Here is a 22,822-nt window from a genome sequence, read left to right as displayed (position 1 = left end):
TTTGGATAACTGAAATGTTTGATAACCCAAAGAAAAAAAACTTCTCAAATCAAAATCCTATGACATGTTAAAACATATAACTATACTAATATTTATAATTACTGTAGCAGCATTGTGATGCTCTCTTGGTTTTATAGGGTAATTGTCTTTCATCTCAAATTAATAGGCTTATAAAATATTAGCTATGACTATAACAGTAGACAGTTCTAATAATTACATATTAATCAGATGATTGAGTGTTTTATTATTGCTGGATGTCGACCCAGGAGAGACCTGAGGTGGAAGCCCAGCACTGCAGACCTGTTTACAATAACAAATGAACTTTATTAGTCTGAAAACTGGATGTTACGCCCACCAAACAACAGTCTACAGTGCCTCCACCTCACTCCTCTCTGCACAATTTAAAGCAAGTGTTAACAACTCACCTCAAACAATTATTTTCATCTGTCCATTTCGATTAATCGATTAGTTGTTGAAAAATGTTGATCCCTGTTTCACTGACAGCCCAAAGATATTCAGTTTACTGTCATAAAGGAGCGAAGAAACTTGAAAATATCCACATTTAAGAGGCTGGAATGTGAGAATTTTGACTCTTTTCTTCCATAAAAAAAAACACTCAAATCGATTAATTGATTATAAAAACAGCTGATTAATTTAACAGCTGACAGCTAATGATTAATCAATCCTCAAGACTCCACCGGCTGCTGATACATTAGAAGATCATATCACAGTCCCTTATTCATCCAAACACCAGCTCTGTGGGTGAAGTGATGAGTCTGTGGCCACTGATGTGAATCTTTAATAGACAAATCTTTTCTTAAAAGGAGACCAACGTACGAGTGTGTGCAAGAAGAGACAAAGGTTAGGGTTACAGTTTGTGATTTAGCATTACCGAGACAGTAGACACTCCTCTCGCTGCAGTAAACCTCACAGAGCTCGAGCCACACAGTTCATCACATACCATTGACCAGCAGATTTAGTCAGGAAAATTCAGTGTTTTATAAACCAGGGTACATTGTACATGCTTGATGCAAACAAGTACTGCACAGCCCATTAAAAAACCAAATAATGGCTACAAATCTTTTTTTTTTTTTTTCCTGAGTTTCAGTCGGCTGAGCCGTTAGTCCACGGTCCTACAATTGCATTATTTGTCAGCTGGCAAGTTATCAATGAGCAGATGTGTTCCCAGAGGTTGTATCTGTCCATTTGGGAAAAGGAACATCAGAAGAATTTAAGTCCACATAGAAAATAGAAAAGTTTAGGTTTGCATTTTGTCACCACAGTTGAGTTTTGTAAAGAAGTACCAGGATTTGTTCAAAATGTCTTATTATCTATAGCTAGAAATGTGTGGCACTAGTTTCCAAACACTGTCTGAAACTGTCTACATACAGTAAATTTACCACTGAAACACGATTAAACACCTTTACACATGACGGTACAGCAGAATTTGTGCAAAAAAAAAAAAAAAAAAAAGGAAAAAATTCAAGAATACAAAAAGCTGTGAGCTTGCAGCTCTGTAAGCATGCAAAGTACACAAACCACATACTTTAATAAACAGCATGCATTTTTGTAAACAAAAAAAATGTAAAAGGAGGATTTTAAAAAAAGCCTAATATTAAAAAACAATGAGCACAAAGTGTAAGGATCAATACATTTAATCATATTGTTATAAGAGCTGGTGAGAGTTATATAAAAAATAACGTGTAAAAAATGACGGTGGCTTTTAATGAAAGAGCTTAGTGTGCTAGAGTTACAGCAGAGGGAGCATTCCTCCTGTCCTCTCCTGGGTTTCCTCCTTATTTTCCCTTCTCTCCGCGCTCCTTTACTCTTCCGGCGTTCGCCCTGGACCTGCCAGCAGCATCTCACAAATATCGCACTCACTTCCACAGCTTCCCATCAAAGTCTGAATGAGGAGGCGGGAGAGGGACATCATGTCAACTACACGTCACGTCTCTTATCTGTGCCTGTAAGGATGTTGCTGCTGGGTGTTTATTTACTGAATCTCAACTCTGCACGATGGCTACTCACCCGTATTGCAGTCTTTGGCCATGCCTCTCTCCTTGAGTAGGTTGTTTTTGTAGTCTGTGGATCGTGGAAAACACACAGGTTATGAGAAAGTACAATTTTAGGTAATGTGTGTTTACTGCATGCGTGTGGATGAAGCTTACTGTACCTGAATTCAGAGGTTCTTGGTTGCAGGTCTTCAGCTCTGTGCAGTCTAATGACATTTCCCCTCCACTGATCGCACGTCCCCTGCACAGAAAGAAGCTTAGAATTGGACTCAATTTAAAGGAATAAATACACGATTTACTTTATAGCACCGTCTTACCGATCAGATCGACGTAGCTCATAGTCCTGCCCTGAAAAAAAGATTGAACACACAGTCTCAAACCCACTGCCTCATCTGTGTGTTTTATAATTATAAAGCTTGCTGTCAGACACAAAGCACAAACAATGGGAGGGTTGAATACCTCTGCTTTTGCGTCGTCGAGTCAGAACAATGACAGCGACGACGATGACCGCCAGCAGTACGAAGGTTGCCAGGAAATAGCCCAAATGCTGCACAAAGTAACCACGATGCTCCGGGAGGATGACATTCACCACACGCGAGCTCTCCACCTCTTCAGTCCCTGAAGGCAGAACAAACATGCCCTATGATAAATCAATCAATTCTCAAACCTATAGAAGAAATACTCCACATAGGAACTCAATGTGCTTTCAGCTAGAACAGCAACTGAATGTAATGCCATATTCTAACCATGATATGTTGGATTGTTACATTGAATTAACATAAAGCAATAAACAGGGATCAGGCTGAAATGCATTTCTACATAACTAAATGTTTCTATTCCCCCCCGAGACTTCTTCTTTTTATTTGTTTCCAAAAGCCAGAGACAGAAGGAGGGAGAGCAGGAGTTAAATGTCAAAACGCTCTTCGGCGGTAATGACTTCCAGACCTGATGTCATGCAGCTGTTATTTTTTTTTTCTCCTCACAAAAACACAGGCAGACCAGAAAAGAGGAGGAGAAGTGTGAGGAAAGAGAGACAAATTCTGTTATGTGGTCTGTCTGCATGTCTGTATTGGTTTTCCATCTCGGCCTTTTCACGTCTTTCCGCAAACAGTCTAGTTTCTGTGTGCATGGAAAATAATCCCACGACACCTTCAGCAGAGCTCATCGGCGAAGTCTCTAGTCCGACAGGCCCGTCTGAACACATATCTGAGTGCAGCGCAGGCAGCTTTCAGTCTCTCTGTGACCCAGACTGGTCATGCTCTCTTTAGCTGACAATAATTCTTCAAAGCGAGAAAACACAGAAAATATATAATGGGCTTGGAGATGCAAGAGCATAACTACAAACTCTTCTAAGTCCACTATAAACAGTAGGATACTTTTTGCAGTGTAACCCTTCAATGCATGTTTACATAGCTGTTGAAAGCTAAAACAAATGTGTTGTTATTATAGTCTTTCTCCCTAAATTCAAATGCAGCCTGATCACAGAAGCCAGATCACAGAAAAAAATGGATCATGAGAGACATCAAATATTTCCCTCTCGAATATTCCTCTTAAATATAGCATTTGTCCATGGTCTCTCATTAAAGCAGCTAAGTTGGACACTAGTAAAACTGGGCACCACTGAGGGACTAATGAGGAAAACATGCGATGTATCATCTCTGATCATGCTTTCAAAAACCAGCCAATCATGAGAAAGTTATTTATTAAATTAATTCTGACTTAATTACCAAACCCCCAAAGTGGGAGTTTGGTTGGCAATTATCACCTGTCATTGTTTAATGTCCCTAATGTGCATAAAGCTGCAAAGACGTGTCCAAGGTCATTGCCTCTAGAGCTCAACTGTCACAACCAGAGCTGCAGCCACGTCCCTGCGGAAGCCCATTTCCATTTCCCTGACAGATCTGACAAGCGCCTGTGTTTTGACGGCTATTTCACGTATGCCGCACAGAGGTTAGCCTGTGTTTTTGTTCCTGTGGGATTTGCACCATTTGCAAGTCAATGAACTGAAGGAAAGCATCTTCACTTTCAAAAGATAAAGATTTCTACTGAAGTGCTGACAGCCCACAAATCGCCTCATTTAATGGTTACAAAGACATGATGTTGTAATCGTTCTTGCCATAAATAATTGCAGCATTAGAGGGAAAAGCTCTCATGAATTTCAGATGATTGCTGGCATCTGCGCGAGCTGGACCAACTTTGTTATAGTCTAACAGACTGTAAAAGCAGCAGTGCATAAATAAGAAGTGAATTCCTATATGGGGTTTACTCAGACAGGATGCCGTCTCTCCACGTGTGCACGTCTTCACAGCATACCATAAACAGGCTGCCGTTTCTTTAAAGGGAAGGAGGATCTATAGTCTTCATCCCTCCCTCCCTCCCTCCTTACTTTACCCTTTCATGTCACAGCTGGCCCAGATGTTCAACAGATGTATCAGACTTCTATGTATCTGCTGGCAAACACGAAGCTGATACACATCAGCACAGAAACAGAGCAGACTGGGAGAAAAGAAGAAAAAAAAAAAAAAACTAAACTCGAGATACAGTGTAACTAGTCCAGACATGTGGTTGGGACTTTTGGAAAATGGGGTCAAACGGAGGAAAAAATACAAGATATGACCCTCCACTCCCAAAATTACTGGCTGTTAGAGCCTACTCCTTTGCTCAGCGCAGTTAAAATGTCTCCAGCTGTAAATGAAAAAAAGTGGAAAATGAGACCACTTCCGTTGCAGCCGATTTAAGGCTGTTTACTGCAGACAGGATCCCAAGCCAGCAAATATTTCAATTTGCAATGCTGAACTCACAATCAGCAGCTACTGTAACAGGGGTCTTTCTTTCTTTCTTTCTTTCTTTCTTTCTTTCTTTCTTTCTTTCTTTCTTTCTTTCTTTCTTTCTTTCTTTCTTTCTTTCTTTCTTTCTTTCTTTCTTTCTTTCTTTCTCATCTAGCCTCTGCATTCCTTCTACCTCCTCCCTTCCTCTTCAGCTCAAACACAAAAACAGAGAGGACTGAGGAGAGAACTGGCAAGAAGAAGAACTGATTCAACTGACCAACTATGCCTATAAATACAACAAAAAAACCCAGGAGCTGTGTTGTCACTCTATGCACAATTTAGGCAAGAAACCATATGGGGAAAAACATTTACCATCACCAACATGTGGAAAAACAAAGTTCTAGTGTGTTTCTTTTGATGTTTTTTAATTCGGAGTCGCTTACTTGGCTCTGGCACGTCATTCTGGAAAACTCTGGGTTCTGTAGTGGGAGCGGAGGGGAGTGGAGGTCCCACCGTGAGCCTGAAGATGCGTCTCTCCTGCAGGCCGCAGTAGTGGTGATGCAGGTGGCAGGAGTACAGGCCTTTATCGACAGGTCTCAAGTCAGAAATGGACAGCGAGAAGTCCCCTAAGGTAAAAGCATCCTCCGCCACACTCATCTTGCTCTGGGCGAAGAGCGGGCCATAATCCCGGCGCTCTCCGGAGGCGTAGAGGTCCACCAGGCGGTCAGCCTGGTCAGGACGCACCCCAGGGGCCTGGAAGTCCCAGTGAGCTACCTGCTGCTGGTCCTCCTGGAGGCCCTCTCTCCACAGGGGGCGCCGGTTCACACAGGGCAGTGCCACTGAGCTGCCTAACAAGACCACGAACACAGTCTTGTCTCCATCCCAGAAACGTTTCTCCCTCCGAGCTGGAAACATATGAGTGTGAAATCCATTACTCTTTAATCCGCTTCACGCATCATGACTGATGGAATATCATTTGGCTGCATGATGAGGAGGCCTCACCTGACTTTGTGACATTGAGCTGGATTTGAATGGACTGGTGAATCTGGCAGTAGTGATGGTGCAGATTACACGTATAAACTCCTTTGTCAGTTGTGGCCACATCTGAAACAAATAAGCAATCAAACAACCGTGAGATGAAATTTTAAAGAGTTGTTATGTTCATGGTGCCACTGGAAAACACAGCAAAGCCTCACTGTTGATGATAAGGGAGAAGTTGCCGTCTTTGAACGCAGAGTCTGGGATGGAAATGCGTCCCTTGTTCAGGCCATTGTAGACCCTCTGGCGCGCTCCAGGAGACATGTCCAGGACTCGCTCCACAGAATACTCTGGGCTGCTGCGGACCAAGTCCCAGTGCACCACCCTCTGACGGTCCTTCAGTCTGTCCCGGGTCCACACCATGCGGGGGCTGTGGCAGGGCAGAACAGCCTTTGACCCTGCAGGGAGGGTAACGTTCTTGGCCTCCACCACCACACCAAGCCTGCTGCCGCTGCTGCTGCTCTGGCCCCATGCTGACATGAGGTAATAAGCACAGGGGCACAGAAGATCAATGCAGCAACGACATAAAGAGAAGCATCAGTCATACAGTAAGTACATAAAGAAAAATGTCTTACCTCCTGGCAGGAAGAGCAAAGCAAGAACTGAAACAGACAAAAACACGAGTGATGAGAGTTTCATCCTGAAGCACTTACACAGACATCAGCTCCTTGATAAACATACAAAGAATATACAAAAAGACTCAGCATAATGCTGTCGTGGCTCGAGAGTTTAGGTTTGACCTGGACTGACCCAGCAGTGAAAGATCTCAGTGTTGCAGCAGATGTGGGTTCAGTGAGAGGACTGTTCAGAATAACAGAGCAAAGCTGAAGAAACAAGGACGCCATGAAAGCCAACATTTTAAAATGGAAAAGTTCCACACAGGAATACAACGGCAGGAAAAACACAAAACGCCAGATGTCAACAATATTCTCTGGGATGTTTTGCTGTTTGTCTTCTCACTCCAGAGATAGGGAATTTTCCTACAGCACATTTGCTATTCCTAATACTCTTTTCCCACAGTGCTATTTCGACGTCTGTTTACTGAAGGGCCAACGGAGACGCGTGCAGCCAAAGCATACAGAGCCTCTATTCATCCAGGCTGCCGCTGGCTTGTCGCAAGGCCGTGATCCTGAGGGGCTGAAGAACCAGGCTGCCCTTCAGCTCACTTCAGTCACACCTGTGTATTTTTACTGTGCTGGTAATGCGTACTGTGAGCTATAGAGGCTAGAGGTGCATATGTTGCAGTGTGGTGTTATGTGTGGACACATTCAGCACATAAAGAAACCTAAAGAATACAGAGGGGATTATTCAATTCAAGTCAAACTAAAAAAAACAAGTTTAAAGAACAGGTTTAAAAGATGTTACCGACTCAGCCAGGCTGATTTCCTCATTCCAGAACATCGAGGACCCGACTGTAAACTCTCTGTCCCCTCTAGCTTCATGTTGGTAAGAGTCAAACCCTCGGCCTGAGGCTCTCAAACTACACCTCGGCTCGTACAGTGCTAAGAGGTCAAAATACAGCAAGAAGCGAGGCCACGAAAAGCCTTTAAAACAATCAATAAGATCAGTGATAATGTGGTCACAGCTGTTGGTTCTGGCTAAAAACCTGGCAGCCTCTCAGCTGTGTGCAGTCTGTGATGGATCAATTGATTTTTAGAAGGCAAATGACAAACAGAGAAGTTTTAAATGTGGAAATTACTCAACATTTTGCAAGTAGTCTAGAATTCCTGTTGTATAACACGATATATATTCAGTGACGGTACCTAATAAAGTACAAACTGGAGGTACTTTTTACTTCTACTCCACCTCAATACAGAGGTGAATATTTAGCTTTTTGCATAATTTCTTTGACAATTAGAATTATTTTACAAATTAAGAGCATAGTTATAGTTATAGTTATAGTTATAGTTATAGTTATAGTTATAGTTATAGTTATAGTTATAGTTATAGAACACAACACTATTTGAGTTAGTTTAAAATCAGCTCCACGTTGACCAACCACAACTCTTTAATATTAATACAGTGATACATGGTAGAATGACACATTTTTCTTTTGTGAGCACTTGTACTTTCAATACTTTGACTATAATTTGTTAATAAAACTTTTATTTAAGTTACATTTTCAATGCCGGACTTGTACTAGAGTATTTCATATTGCAGTACTGCTACTTTTACTCAAGTTAAAAATGCGAATACTTCCTCCACCACTGTCTAAAAGCAGCAAATAACAAGCAAATAACAAACAGCACCATCGAGTGCTTTTTTGAGCGTGATGGCCTAACACGAGAGAGACCATCCAGATGTTTTCTCATCACGGCAGCAAGTGGTCGATTCACTTCATATGTGAGCACAGGCAACAGTCACGTGAAGAACGAGTTCATTTCATCCTATTCAAACAGAACTTCACTGCTACTGCGCTCTTACACAGTGATTAGCACGCAGTGATTTCATCAGTATGCATCAGTCTATAATAACACATCGAGCTGAGCGGGATGACTTCAGCACACACACTGGCACCGGAGAGGAGACCTCATGCTGGAAAACTTTGGTGGGTTTTCTATTGAAGGGTATAAACTTTCCTGCAGAAGGTAAAACAAAGTGTCCCAGCCTCTGCAATTTTCTCTCATCTGTCCTCCAGACACACACGGGCAGATGACTCACGAGGCTGGTTTAACACTAAAAGCTTAACAATGTGCTGCAGAGTTAATAACAGGCATTTACCAAATGACCTGCAAAATCACCACTGTCATTTGTAACCCCGGGAATCACACGGAGAATCACTTAACAGGCTCTCATCCCTGAGGTAAAATTAAAAAAAGGTTTTTACGTCCAACTCAGCTAAGAAGCATGTTTTTGCTCAGCGCAATTTCTATGATTCATGGATGTTGTGGGTGTGTGAAGTTTACTCACAGCCCCGTCACAGGTTGAGAATAAATAAAACAAATGTGTCCAGCCGCAGACTCAGCTAAACAGACAGAGATACCTTCAGAGCCTGTTGACTCTCCTGTGGTGTGCATTAAAGAGCAGCCAAGACTTTCCACTTCTTCTAGTCACATAACCTTCCACATTACACTGTATGCAAATCAGTACTTGCCACTGTGTTGGCCATCACTATTATAAATCATAACACAGTAGAATATGTTGATATGCGTATTGTTTTCTACAGATTTGATGCTTATGTATGGGTCATTTTACTAAGTTTAATATTGTCTCTGTGTAGTTTTATCCTCCTTTAAGTGATGGCAGAGCTCAGTTTGTGCAGGATCAGGTGATGTCTGACACCTTCTTGATTATGTTTTATGTATATCTGATCATGCACAAACGTCATAGCTGTTAAGTTGAATAGAAATATAATGGCAGCATCATCTCAGAGTGTGGGGACCTCTTTCTGTAGAAGCCCCTCTCTGCTGAACAAAGTGCGACCTTTGAGGGCCCTTGTCATTTTCTGCCTCGCATGAGCAGCTACATGTTTATGAGCTTATGTTGTTCAAAACAGCAATTCTAATTTTTTCCATGCCGTGTTGTTGGTAGCCGTTCATTAAGACTGAGGCGATCATAAACATGGCTGGCGTGGTAATCCCCCTCCTCCGCGGCTCAAAGCAGCCCACTCGTGGTGAAACACTCATTACTGACACATATAATGACTGGCTGCTGGATTGTGCTGACTCCTCAGCTCAGGCCGCAGTTAACTAGGAACACATTGGGCCGAAGCCATCAAAAAACCCGCATACACACAATGTCAACAGGCTGCAGGCGAAGCCGCGCGGCGCTGCTGCGTCTGCGAGGCTGCGTCTCACTTTCAAGTCCATGAGGGTCCACTTTATCCCCAGGAGGGACAATATTTCAAAATAAAGGCTGTGGATAGAGCAACTAAAGTGTAATGTCATTTAAAATGAGTAGTGGTAGATTGATGATAAAGACGTAAAGTAAGCCAATAAAATAAAAAATGCACTGTGAGGATTGTACCAATAAATAAACAACTATATTGCCACCTGTATGTGAATAAATACGCATTAAATGAAGAAGATTCTGGTTTTTAATATTGTACACGCCCTGCCATTAAAACTACTTTAAAAAGCTGATCATGCTGATTGATGTTTAAAGCACATGAACACATCATCAGCTGCACAAACAGAGGAAAAAAATGACCCAGCAAACATCGGTTGAAATATTATTAATGCAAGCTGTTTTGGGTCAGTATTCCAGCTTTCATTGCAAAGGTACGTGGAGGAAAATGTATTTTTAAAGGAGATATTTGCAGTGCTGTAGCAGACCTGAGAGCTGAGGAGCTTTCGGCTTTTGTTCTAACCTGGATCCAATTATGGCACAAAGAAACTTCCCTCAAGTTGTTTTTTCTCTTTTAAAATCAACACAAGTGAAGAACTTACTCTGAAGGAGAGTCATGTCGAGGTGCATCTCTTTTGTTTTTCAGTGCTGGCAACGGAGGTGAAAGCCGGACAGAGGTGGAGTGCTCATCAGTTGATAAAACAAAGCGCTTCAAGTTCAACGAGCAGCAGCTCAGCTGGATTTTGTTGTGTTCCTGCAGGCTGGAGCCTCCAGACGCTCCGCCTCCGCCGGCCGATGAAATCCAACACTGCTGCAGCCTTCACCGAAAACATGTGCAGCAAGAGTACGATAAATGTTTTAGAAAACAAGAAAAGGCCAACATACGAGACAAATGTGGAAAAAAGCACTGAAGTTACAATCTTACAATCATCAGCAAAAAAAAAAAAGAAGGAGATTTTAACTTTCCATTAATCCGGTTGAGAGGCCTGATAATAAACTAATGCTGCATGAAGAAAGTCAGGCATTATGTTATACTTTGGCTCATATTAGTTATTCTTCTAAATGCATAAAGCAAAAACACTCTTATAGTTTTCATCCCTGTCAGTAAAGGAACAAACTCCTGGTTATATATGTGAAGATTAAAGGTAAAATTGTAATTTCCACATTTTGACATTAGAAAGGCTGGTTTCTGGATTCAAGTCTTCAAAGCAAGTTATTTTCCTTCAACACTCATTATGTGATGATTTTTGAGTAATTTCATCTTTAAGTAGAGTTTGTCGCTCAGTTGTTTTAGTTGTGCTACAAATATGACTGAAGTAAATTAAAAAACCACCTCAATGCTAATTCCAGAGTGAATGCTTTTTTTCTTTGCACAATACTGCCATCCACAGTAAGAACAGGAGAAATGTAAGCTGCCCTACAACTCCACTATGAGGCCTAAAATAAGACCAGAAAAACAGCAGGCCATGCCGTTGGTTTGACAGGCAAAGATCTTTATTAGATTATGTACACTGTTAAAAATAATTGTACACATGAGGAATACGTCCACATCAGTGAAACACAGGAATGGGCTGATTGTTTGACAGCCGTGTGTGAAGCTGTGGTGTGCAGTCATCCGGGGTGAGGGCGATGTGACGCAGCTCAGATCAGATCACTGTAGTGTCTCTCAGTTCCTTTTGTTTCCATGCTGTTTAATGAAGATCTTTGGCGTCGTCCATCCCTCTGGAGCCTTCTTCAGTCCAGCTTGTGTCCAAATCCTCTGCAGATCGTCCTCAAATCTTTTCTGCACAGGACAAACACACACAGGCAGCGGCAGTGAGTAAAGTAAGCTTGTATTCAGCTAGTTTTGGAAAATTGTGTTGGATTTTTGGGCACATCAGGCTTACAAGTCTGACAACGACTCTATGCACTAACACCTTCATTCAAGATTAGTCAAGATTTTGTTACCAGTCATATATATATACTGTATATCACGAGAAACTACGCACAGTAACACAATTCAAGTTAATACTACCACCATACATTTTCTCATGAATTCTAAATTAAATTAGCATCTTTTTTATCTCCAAAGAGGAAACTCCCACCTGCTTCTTTTTCCCCCTGCCCTCCAGCACTCTCTTCCTCAAGAATTTAGTCCGTTTCTGCAGCTTCTTGTATTTATGCCGATTCATCATCCGTCGCCGGATCTCCAGAACATTCTTACATCTGAGGGGTGTTGCTGAACCCTCGCCGTCCTCCATAACAGGCACAGAGATGGGTGGCAGCACCTTCTCCTCCAGCTGCCCCAGATCCTCCAGCGGCTGACTGGACTCCAGCAGCGGAGGGAGGGCGTAACGCAGGGAGAGCCAGCTCTCCAGAGGACTTACTGACAGCTTACGGGGCACGAGAGCCTCGTCCAGTTCTGGCTCAAGCTGGACCCATCGAGGAGGAGGCATGTTGTCTGCTGCTGTTGAATAGCTTGTGGGTTTCTGTTTTAGTGAGGCGCAGTAAGCAGGAAGAAATGGTTGTACACATCCATTCAAAATGTTTCCATGGGCCTGGAGTGCACCTAGTCATTAAGGAAAAAATATGTTATTTTGGGTGTCTTACACAGGAAGTAAAGCTTAGGATGAGACTGCATGGCAAGAAAGTAGACGGATATTTGTTCATACTTACAAGATGCTCTCCGTAGTAGATTGAGACGAGGGACGACCTTTGAAGTAAACATTGTTAAGGATCATCCAAACAAAAGCATCAGGAATGAGCTGACTGGTCTCCTCTCCTATCCTGTGAGCATGAGAAAATGGCTGTACGTGAGTTATAGCTCTTCTATAGTTTTCCTACAAGTGATCGAACAATTTTTTGATTAACAGATTATTCAGATAGCAGATGGCAGCCACATACGAGGTTAGCCGGCAGGCACAGATGGAAACTGGTGTCTTTAACGTCAACATTATTTAAAAAATTAGAAATGCACTGACATTACTGAGCCTGGCAGAATCAATATCGACGATATCTGACCAAAATTCAACTTATTTTTCAGTTACGGTGTCCAGGAATACAGAGGCGCTTGCTAGCTAGCAATGTAGCATTAGCTCCGCCTGGGACGTGAAAGTCGTGATATTATCACAGAAAAACAGTTACAGTTAATCATGTTTCTGTGATAAGCCACCGGACAATACGACTACATTTAATTCCCTTCATTTAAGAAAAGTGTAACGATACCTAATATTCCTGTGACCGGGATTTTCGGTCTCAATGTGACTTCAGAAGACCACTTCCGGTTCGTGCGACACAAATTTAATGCGCTTCCTGTTTTTCAGAGCGGACAAAGGTTCCGCCGGAGTAGCTATATAAGATACGTAAGATAAGGTAAAATAAGTAAAGATAAGATAAGACGTTATTGATCCCACACCGGGGAAATTTAGTTGTTAAAGTGGAGTATTACAAATAGCAAACACATTGGCATAAAGAGGTCAAAATAAATGTGAAACTTCTGAGGAGTTTGAGAACCAATGTAGCTTTGAATAATAATAATAATAATGACAATAACAACAACAATAAAAACAATTTATGTTTCTGACATAAACTGCATAAAATCTAATTACAGACTATTTTTGATCATTTATGATATTGTGTGGATTTATACTTACATCAGTTAAGTTCAATGCTTAAACGATTTCACTGGAGGGAGGGCTGTAACGCAGCAGTGACACAAATGAGCCATTAACTCAAACTATTGCATACCAGTATATTTGTTAACATGCATGGTAGAGTGTATGCTGTGTTTTTTTTATTGTATTTCAAGCATCTGCTGGCACCCAGCATCGCCCTGGGGTGTTAAGGCACACCTCACAGAACAGGAAGCTACTTCAGTCATTTATGCACAAAAATGACCTTCCCTTACTGCCAGACTGACCCTTTTTTAATTCTACTTACAGTATGAATTATTTTGCATATATTCTGGCACCTATTAGCATAAAGTCCAGAGTGGAAATGTTTACTTAAACTAAAACCTTTTTATGGAGTGATGCAAACATGTTTTGTGAGTAGATACATTTGGAAAGGCCGTTTCAGTCATGATTCAGTCTTATTTCCTTTTGACTCATTAAAACCGACTTATTCTATTCTGTGTGACACAGTTGTACAAACAGGGAAGCCTCCACTTTTAGATTGCTCTAGTTTTTCATCCTTGTGTGCAGCCACTTCAAATCATTTATTCATGGGGCTTTCTCTCTCAGCCTCCATTAAGATGATGGGAAGTGGAACATATACAGTTTGTCGGCATTTCACAGCAAAGATTTTCACCATGTGGCACTCAGACTACTGTATTTGTCTGCAAGAAAAGGACAAAGATAAGTTCAATCAGAGAATGAGTTTCCTTGGAGTGACGTGATGTGGGGCGAGAGAGTCATTTACAATAGACTGTAAAGTTCTCAGGGCGTTTATTTACAATAAAAACAACAACAACAACAGAACATTCATTTCATTGGAAATCCTGCTGGCTATTAACTGTTTGCTTTATTATCTATACGTACATCATTTTGTGATGATAAGGCAACTGAAATGATCAGCAGGATGTACTGTGAGATTTTTCCCTTTTACAGAACAGTCTGAATAGCTTTTAAAATAAATCTCCTCTACAAAACCATTTCAAAATAACAGCAAACGAAAGTAAGAGTACGTGAAATAAAACAATAAAACATTATTAAATTGTTAACTTGGCAGTAATTTCAAGGTGTTGGTCAATTTTAACTCAAAGGCCTATACATTATACACTATGTACTCCAACTAAATGTCTATTTACAAAATCAGTAGTTGTATTTGGAGTTTGTTTTTTTGTCTCACTTTCAAAGCAAATAAATATTCACTGTTTTATTATAATTGCATTGCAAATTTACTGCACTGAAAGAGATCCGAGTCTCGAAGTAGAGCTTTTACAGATGACAACATTATAACTTACTCCAAAGCAACACATACAGTATAGTAACAGGATGCTGAACGCAGTCACCAGAGAGGTACAGTAAAAACAGATGTACGGCGCAAATGCCACTTCAACATGAGACAAATCAATAAATAAAAACATACATTAGAGAGAAGAAGCTGCTCTGGACGTAAGACGGACAAAGCAGTTAAATCAGTCTTTGACGGATGGATCCATACATGAGCAGGCTTTACATACAGTGCTGAAGTATAACTGCATTGCACCACCATTTCTTAAGAAACCAGTGTGCTTAAAAATGATTCTGAATATATTAGCTTTACAGTTAATCCAATGCCGCAATCCATTTATTGGCTGCAGAACACATGAGTCAAAAAATGAGGTAAAATAAATCAGAGGGAGAAAGAAAGTTGCATGTTTTAAGTGTTAAGGCCATTTCATGATATCTACATTACATTGCTCTCTTCACTGTGACCTGTGCCGTCGAGTTTGAAGTCTAATCTTGGGGAGATTCGGGCGGGAGCGGAGAGAGTACAATTGTTTTGCTGCAGCTGTACAGTCCTTCTGTTGGGGTTTCGCTCAGAAAGTGAACGTATTTCAGAGCATCCGACAGAACGCTTCCACATCACATTCGACGATTTGTTAGAAAATACCCATCTCTGATGCTGAATATTTGGTATTATTTATACATTAGAGATCTTTATTGAGTCAAAACCTTTGTTGATTTGGTAAAACCATCCAGGCAATTATCGTCTCTATGCTCCAGCAAAAGTCCCTCAAAGTCTCCTCAAAGAGCTCAATGGCACCGTCTTTACCCTGAATATCCAGCAGACCCGGGCTCCGACGAGACAAACTCAAATGATTCTTTTCACAAATGAAACTATCAAATTCGTCGATAAAAATGTGCAATTCTGAAACAAGTGATGTGCTAAAACAAAACACAGACGAGACAACAGATGTGTGAACAGGCAAAGAAAAGAGTGGAAGGAAACAACACTGTGCAAAAGCTGGCCCCTCATTGTGCGTCATCCTGTCCAGTGTCCTCCAGGTTTCTGGATATGCTGCACTCTGGCCCTCGCTGAGCAGCAGACCGGCCAGGCTCCGTCTGCTTTTACTCCTCTTCCTCGTCTTCCTCTGACTCATCATTGGTCATGGCGAACGCCTGCACTTGTCTCACCTCCCAGAGGGATTGTGACTTATGGGAATGCTTTGGGGATAAAAGGTCAAATTCTCATTAGCATGAGGAAAAATAATTATTTGCATTTCTTTGGTTTGTTTATTCCTTAATAACATTGATTCTAAATTACACAAAAAACACCTGAATGTGTATATACAGAACACAAGCATACAGTATATATACGGTATATTTGAGAGAGATCATGAGAGCACAGAGGAAATCTAACCTGAAGATGGAGATCCAGGATACAACCAGGTGGGTGGACTTAACAGTTCTGCACAAAGACGGATAAAAAGCAATAAAAATAATAAGCAGAGGAGAACCAAACATCAGCAACGGCATCACGAAAGTGGCAAAAAAAAAAATCACGCAGGGCAACAGAGGTGATTTAAAGGTAGACAATAACTGATAATTAAGATTTCGGTGCGACTCACCGATGAGGACTGATGATCGTGTGGTCGTTCCAGTTTGATACGGATGTCTGTCCCCTTCCCTCGTTCAGGTTTACTCGGCCCTGAAGGACGAGTCAGCAGTGTATTAATTAATATGTTCACTGCAGATTGACTTTGTGAAGGTTATCCAAAAATATGAAGAGCTGGAAGAGATCTGAGCAGACTGGTTTGTGTGGAATAAGCTTGAAAAATAAAGCAGAGGGAATAATGTTTATCCAGTGATGGGTCAGGATGAAAGCTTGTAGTAATACTCTGAAAAGATGGCCGAAACGTGTAGATTCAGATTCAGATTCAGAAAAAACTTTCTGATCCCTGCAGGGAAATTGCTTTGTTGCAGTACTAGCTGCTCAACACAGTTACGAAGAGGGATAAAACACTTGAAAAGGTAAAAGATAACAGCAATAATAATAATAATAATAATAATAATAATAATAGTTAAATGTATAACTGCAAATGTGAATGTGTTTGTAAGGAAACCGGAAACATCATCATTTCCTCATTACAGGCATAAATCTAGTATTCAGATATTGACTCACGCTCGTAGAACAACAGGAAAACTGCTAAAATTGAATTTCTGTGACTATTTTTATTACTATTTTTCTACAGTGCACCCAAAACTCGGTCCACTGCTGTGGACATGTGAGATAACATTCATTTATTGAGCGTTAACTCGTCACATAAACTCATTGTGGCTTAATTATTTTTTAACGGCCAGCAAGAGGATTTAATGATACATCCTGCATTAATGCATGCATTAATCATCATGAGTCATTGCAAGCATTAGCTCAGCATCAGGAACGCATTAAGCATCTGTGCTTTCTACCCTTCTTATGAAGTGCATAGAAAGTACATAAAAACACCTCTTATTTGTTTTAAGTGCTGAATAGTTCAATATGCCGCGTCTCCTAACATCCCACCTCTCACCTGGGGAGTTACCACGACTGGTGGTGCTGGTGCTGCTGACGCCGTCCTCCAGCCAGGTGCTGTAGGTGAAGGAGTCTCGCTTGTGCGGTGTCCCAGCAGACGACAGACTCTCCTGGAAAGCGTACAGAGGGGAGACGGAGGAAGACATTCATGTGCATTAGACCTAAAGGCAAACTGCTAACTTATGAGTGTGCACATGCTGAAGACAGCGCTCACCATGCCTGTGTCGTAGTCCTCCGTGGCCTCTGTCTCGTTCTCCTCCACCACGCTGGCGAAGCTGCTCGCGTTGGAGGAGGAGCGGGAGAGGTCTTGACCCTCAGGGATGGATGGGGCCCTGCCACCGAGATAAGAACTGCACCTTGGGTTAATCACACTCCAGCACAGCCTAACCTGATTTTATCTTACAGGACGCGGCTCGTCAACATGCTGCCACAGCTGAGGAAGTCCCAGCGGTAACACAAAGACACGTGCGATCAATATGGCTGTGACCTGTCTATTAGACGCACCTGTTCTTTGTGGTTGTGAGCACCTCAGGCGAGCTCTGATTGGACGAGTTGTCAGATTTGGGATCTTGAGAGACGTGACCGCTGTCCGGGGTCTTCTGGGTATTTGGGGAGTTTTCTCTACTGCTGCAGGAGACATGTGGTGCAGAATGTCAGGGGAAGCAAATAGATCGCTACACAGGCGTGCACGCGCTGATGACAAGGAAATGACGATAAATGATGAAGCTTATTGATTACAGGGCTTTGACACACAGCAGTAAGATGCAGGAGACTTTTCTCACCTCTTCTCCTGGACTTCCTGAATGTTTTCAATACCGATGGCACTGCTTCTCCTGGAGCTGAAAGGACCAGACTTTTTCCTGGTCGGGCTTTTCCCCGGGATTATTAACGACTGCCGGGGAGAGAGGACAGTCAGCGTCCAAGTCAAACAGCTGCTAATACCTTAAATATCTTTGAGTCATTTTGAGTTCATCTCAAGTGCATATCAATCTATCTATTTATTACTGAGGGGAGAGGATGGATTAGATTTCTTTATTTAAAAATCCTTTCCAAAAACACATCACTGTGAATTATCAGGCAGCAGTAACATTGCTGCATTCGGCTCGTTACAGTGGCGGAAAAAGGAAAGTTAAAATATGCACTTAGCAGCTTAATGTCAAGCCCCGGTGCCAGTCTTTCAGCCAGAGCAGAGCACACTAAGGCGGGAGATGAAAGATGGATTTAAAGGCTCCAGGGCCCACCACTAAATATGCTTTCTCAGCGACTGCTTTGTTCATTCAATCTCCCTTTTAAAGCTCTCAAAATATGAACTTGAAAAAGCCTTTTTATTCAGCGTGGCTTCAAAGAGCAGGAGGAGGATTCTTTTTTTATAATTTCTCTGTAAGGGGATCATTAAAACATTAATATTCATTACGTTTAAACAAATAGGGAATTAAGCACACCGGCATTAAAATACAGAATAGTCATAAAAGACCACAAAGGGCGAAAACATACTGCAGTAAAGCAGATAGGACGGTGAGAATAGAAGGAAATATACAACAGGGAGCTAAAGGTGGCACAGAGCTGCTTATTGCTCAATATGTGAATGATTTGCGGTAATTAACGCTTATCAAAACTGATTAATACTGATTGATTTCTACATGGCAGCCTATATATAATCCCAAAGATTGGAGATGACATAACAATTAAGGATAAAGCGTGGAGGAGGATATTTATATCTCTATGCCTTCTGTTTTAACGTCTAACAGTACATCCTGTGAACACCATGCTGAATACAGCGTGCTGACGTGTAGAGCAAAGTGTTCGGCCATGATGCAGTGGAGCCATGCAGACGAAAAAAAAGGAGCAAAGAGGAGAAATGAGGAGTTAGAGAGTAGTTAGAATTAGACATGAACCTCTTCTACTGTTCCTATCCCTATGGCACTGCCTCGGCGTCCATATTTACTGGGACTTTTGCCTGGGACAAGCAACGACTGAGCCACACAGGAAGAGGAGAGACAGACAGAGACAGAGAGAGAGAGAGAAATGTGATGAGGACAGAGGACAAAAGGAAGAGGGGGGGTGGAGGGAGAGAAAACATGAGATATATACAAATATATATGAGATCCCATGCAGTAAGTCATGTTATTCAAACAAAATACAAAGCACGTGTTAACTGGAGAGTACAAAGAGGGACGTTTTGGCTCCATGGGTGCAACACAGGCAGCTGAATGGGAGAGAGAGGTGATGAGCCAGTTATGTGAGCCTGTGAGAGAGAGGATGAAGAAGAGATAAAAACAGCAGAGGAGGACACATGGCATGTTAATACATTAGGTTTCACATCAAGACGGGGTTATGGGCAAGAAGCAAGCTTGGGTTATATTCATTAATTTTGCATGGTGGTTAATAATAGCGGTTATTTTCGAAGGCGATCTAGAAATACAGTATTCATGTGGGCGTCTGTTTGCAATATACACATGACTAACAAGTCTTGGTCAGTGCTTAACGTGGAAAAAAAACAAGAACAAGAATTTCCATTAAAACCACAGCCCCCCCCTAAAATATGCAGGATATAACATCAGACAAACAACCATGTGCACAGTCACTGTTACGTAAGCGAAGACCTTGTAACTACAAATTAAGCAATGTGTGTTTTACTTTCAGCTGAAGGCTGAAAAGGTCCTCTGTGAGTTGAAAAAAGGTTGTGTAACGCTCAGCTTTTTGCAGCGTTTTCAGGACCAATTATGTGAAGTCTGAGAAAATGCAAAAGGAGGAACAAGTACATCTGGAGGTACAAGGTTTCCACCTGAGGACAGGTAAAGTAGTCATTTGTTCATAAGCACAATCAAAAATATTGTATGATCTCCAAAAAAAGGTCTGCAAGCTTTAACTGGCATGCACGCACGCACACACACATACACTCACACATACTTGTATTCTCATCATTTTTGGGGACATTACACAGACTTACATCCATTTCCTGGAGAATTACCGTAACTGTAACCATAACCAGTACTTCCCCAAACCTAACCTTACCCCAACCTTAACTTTTAAGTTGAAAATGTCCTGATTTACTCGCCTTCCTTATGGGGACATAAGTCCCCGCAATGTGACTGTGTAAACAGGTTTATGTCCCCACATCATGAGTAATACACAGCAGCACACACACATACAGAGGACTCAACCTGCACTCATTAGAATTCAAGTGTGCACTTATGAGCAATGCAGATGCACAGGGATTTAAATAATTAGAACACAGGTAAAAACAGTACGAACTAGAAGCAGCTTTAACCCGGGGGGGGGGTTCACCTTGTGTCCTACAAGCATTCAGGTCTACGAGTGTCCAGTCACGTTGTGGTGGCAGACAATGTGCAGCTGTTGCAGTGCGAGAGTCGAGTTTGAACAAATGCACCGCTCCACAGAGTGTGTGGCCCTTCTCTGTGAGTAGTTAGTGCAGCAGGCAAGTGAGGGAGAAGGGGGCGTAAACTTTAGTAGAACTGCTGGGGGAGGCAGAGGGAGCGAGACTCGCCCCACTTAAGACCAGGAGGAGTGGCGCTGTACTTACTATCCCCGGGAATTTGGGGCTGTCTGCGGGGTCGTGGTTAAAGCTGCTGCTGAGGCTAGTGGAGACTGTGTGTGGCTTCTTGAATGTAAGACCCATGGCGTCCATAGACTGGCTCCTGCTGCGGATCACTCGCTACAGGGAGAGACGAGGAGGAGGAGATACATTCAGATGGCGCTGACCCCTGTGACCCCTCAGCATCGCTGTGCGGCGTTACAGGCCGAGAGGAGCCTCGGGGCTGTCCCTGAACACTGACCGCTACAGGCAGAGAGCACTGGCCTGACGCTAATCCTGACAGACAAGGAAGCGACAGAGAACACTGCTAAGCTTTGAGGCCCGGAAGGGGGGGTTCACATGAGTCACTATGTGTGGATAGGTGGTGAGAGAAGAGAGGGGAAGTAGAAAGGCCAAGTGGCTCACAGATGTGTGACCACGTTGAGTTTAACACAGCCAGGAGAAGTTTAAAGCCCAGTGCACCTTTTTACAGGCATGGAGCAGAGTGGAGAGGCAAAGGCGTCGGATGGTGAAAGATTCTCCTGATGACAAACATGGATGACAGAATCAGAAAAACAAGAGGCGCCAGTGACTGAGCGCCGGAGCATGCGGAGAGCACAGCAGCAAAAAACAGCTAGGAAGCACGACGAAGAGAAGCTGGAAAGCAGAGAGTGTGTTCCTGCAGGACTGAGCAGCAGAGCTCATTCAGAGTGACAGACACTGATAAAGCCCTTACAGCCCACAGCACAGAGCCAGAGAGAAAACACCCTTTTGTACATCCACAGAAGAAAAGCCCCACAGCTGGTGCAAGAACTGGTGACTTTAACGATGCTAGTTTTATCACTTCCTGTGCAGTGATGGCGATCATTATGGTCTTATGATCATACTTAAAGGTATAGACATTGTGGGAAATGTGCTTGTTTGCTTTCTTGCTGAGAGTTAGATGAGAAAATCAATCAGCCAGCAGCGGGTTATGTTAGCTTAGCAATGAGGAGAAAGAGCTAGCCTGGGTCTCCAAAAGACTGTGAGTCAGACTGGCTGTTTCATCCTGTCTCTGGTCTTTATGCTAAGCTAAACTAGCTGCTGGCTTTAGCTCCATATTTAACAGTCACACATGACAGTGGGATCTATTTTCACATCTCAGCCTCATCAAAAAAGCAAACAAGTGCACTTCCCAAAATGTCGAACTTGTTCTTCAATGGCGATAAGTCTAAACTCGCATTAAAACTAACAGCGGTCATAAATAAAACACTGAAATTAAATCACTGTAGATGCAAACATGTTGTAGCTCAAGCCCTTCACTTTCACTTATTGGTATATCCTTTCTTTATTTTGAGGCAGAGAGCTGCAGAAAGGGACGCCCCAGCCTCTGCTGCTGCCCCTCCAGTTACCTTGAAGGACTCAAAGAAGCCCCCTCCTCCTCCACTCCCATTTTCCAGCTTGTCGTCCTCTCCTCCGACACCCATCATGGCCTGGCTGTTCACGTGCAGCTCCTCATACAGGGTCTCTAACAAGGCCGACCGCGTCCGCTCCTTAAGCGCACATACATATACAGAGAGGGATATGAAAGAAAGGGGAGAAAAGGATATTTCATGTTGCTCTGACCAGAGATGCAAAAAGACAACAATATTTTAAACGCTTTCAACAACTCACCTCTAGTTTGGCAAATTTCTCAGCTTTGTAGCAGGCGTACTCTGCATTGATCAGCTTAGTAAAAAGGAATTCATGGAATTCAGGGCCCTGGAAGAAGAGGCATCGTGTTCATCATCATGTTAGAAACCAATGGAAGGTGCACTTCTCAGAGGATTCAGTAGTTATTCTCTCTTACTTTTTTAAAGACAGCAGGGTTTGGGAGGGCCGGGCCAAAGAAAGGTACATCATCCCGGGCTGTCACTGACACCTAACAATCAGGAGCACAATGAAGTTTAATCAAGTTATTATCATAAGAAGCAAAGTCAGCGCGCAGTGAGGGGACTACGTTACCCTGTAGAGAACACTGTCAGAGCACGGGTTGACCACTTGGACCACGACGTAGGCGTGGAGGAAGTTGGAGGCGATCATGTCCGGTACGAAGGGAGTGTTTTCCTCTTGGAACACGATGGCCACTATGTCGTTCCCTATGTGCCTCTTTCTCTGCAGCTGCAACACACCAGCCCCACAGCAACGTAGGACAAATTAATACGTAAATTAATGCAAGTATGCTGCTC

General features: G+C 42.5%; 3 protein-coding genes across 28 annotated transcripts in view; all 3 read right to left on the bottom strand.

The window, feature by feature from the left end:
• Positions 1-783: 783 nt before the first annotated feature.
• On the bottom strand, positions 784-10,305 carry LOC139334863 (matrix remodeling-associated protein 8-like). The gene is made up of 10 exons (XM_070968094.1): positions 10,207-10,305; positions 6,394-6,420; positions 5,977-6,291; positions 5,783-5,884; positions 5,224-5,685; positions 2,472-2,630; positions 2,330-2,360; positions 2,174-2,253; positions 2,029-2,082; positions 784-1,903 (listed from the first exon to the last, which is right to left on the bottom strand). The coding sequence occupies exons 1-10, from the start codon at positions 10,232-10,234 to the stop codon at positions 1,878-1,880; spliced, it is 1,284 nt and encodes a 427-aa protein (XP_070824195.1). The 5' UTR covers positions 10,235-10,305; the 3' UTR covers positions 784-1,877.
• Positions 10,306-11,078: 773 nt separating this feature from the next.
• On the bottom strand, positions 11,079-12,873 carry aurkaip1 (aurora kinase A interacting protein 1). Its single transcript, XM_070968847.1, has 4 exons — positions 12,809-12,873; positions 12,260-12,365; positions 11,689-12,152; positions 11,079-11,387 (listed from the first exon to the last, which is right to left on the bottom strand). The coding sequence occupies exons 2-4, from the start codon at positions 12,309-12,311 to the stop codon at positions 11,271-11,273; spliced, it is 633 nt and encodes a 210-aa protein (XP_070824948.1). The 5' UTR covers positions 12,312-12,365; positions 12,809-12,873; the 3' UTR covers positions 11,079-11,270.
• A 1,136-nt stretch (positions 12,874-14,009) lies between these two features.
• rap1gapa (RAP1 GTPase activating protein a) overlaps positions 14,010-22,822 on the bottom strand; it is a 55,348-nt gene continuing 46,535 nt past the window's right edge. For 7 of the 26 annotated variants that reach the window (XM_070969297.1, XM_070969283.1, XM_070969287.1 and 4 more), the window contains 11 exons: positions 22,599-22,754; positions 22,444-22,515; positions 22,269-22,355; positions 22,007-22,147; positions 17,863-17,972; positions 17,585-17,707; positions 17,295-17,430; positions 17,079-17,190; positions 16,137-16,216; positions 15,929-15,976; positions 14,012-15,732 (listed from right to left, as the gene is read on the bottom strand). In XM_070969297.1, the coding sequence (XP_070825398.1) occupies positions 15,968-15,976; positions 16,137-16,216; positions 17,079-17,190; positions 17,295-17,430; positions 17,585-17,707; positions 17,863-17,972; positions 22,007-22,147; positions 22,269-22,355; positions 22,444-22,515; positions 22,599-22,754 (1,026 nt within the window). In that variant the 3' untranslated portion in view covers positions 14,012-15,732; positions 15,929-15,967. Of the gene's footprint in view, positions 15,733-15,928; positions 15,977-16,136; positions 16,217-17,078; positions 17,191-17,294; positions 17,431-17,584; positions 17,708-17,853; positions 17,973-18,975; positions 19,054-20,624; positions 20,757-22,006; positions 22,148-22,268; positions 22,356-22,443; positions 22,516-22,598; positions 22,755-22,822 lie in introns of those variants that run through there. The other 19 variants (XM_070969276.1, XM_070969279.1, XM_070969278.1 and 16 more) reach the window with 9 other exon arrangements.

The sequence above is a fragment of the Chaetodon trifascialis genome, chromosome 8 (assembly GCF_039877785.1).
Source record: "Chaetodon trifascialis isolate fChaTrf1 chromosome 8, fChaTrf1.hap1, whole genome shotgun sequence".
Classification (NCBI taxonomy): Eukaryota; Metazoa; Chordata; class Actinopteri; order Chaetodontiformes; family Chaetodontidae; genus Chaetodon; species Chaetodon trifascialis.
The sequence above is the reverse complement of the archived record's forward strand: the minus strand, read 5'-3'. Positions and strand labels throughout refer to the sequence as shown.

Bases quoted from the DNA above. Each gene is read 5' to 3' on its own strand.
- LOC139334863 (XM_070968094.1), bottom strand. From the start codon at position 10,234: ATGCACCTCGACATGACTCTCCTTCAGA. The intron at 6,421-10,206 runs GTAAGTTCTTCA...TGTCTGTTTCAG, and splicing joins CGACATGACTCTCCTTCAGA to TTCTTGCTTTGCTCTTCCTG. The intron at 2,631-5,223 runs GTAAGCGACTCC...TTCTGCCTTCAG, and splicing joins GAATGACGTGCCAGAGCCAA to GGACTGAAGAGGTGGAGAGC.
- aurkaip1 (XM_070968847.1), bottom strand. From the start codon at position 12,311: ATGTTTACTTCAAAGGTCGTCCCTCGTCTCAATCTACTACGGAGAGCA. The intron at 12,153-12,259 runs GTAAGTATGAAC...CTTAATGACTAG, and splicing joins TCTACTACGGAGAGCATCTT to GTGCACTCCAGGCCCATGGA. The intron at 11,388-11,688 runs GTGGGAGTTTCC...TGTCCTGTGCAG, and splicing joins GCAGGGGGAAAAAGAAGCAG to AAAAGATTTGAGGACGATCT.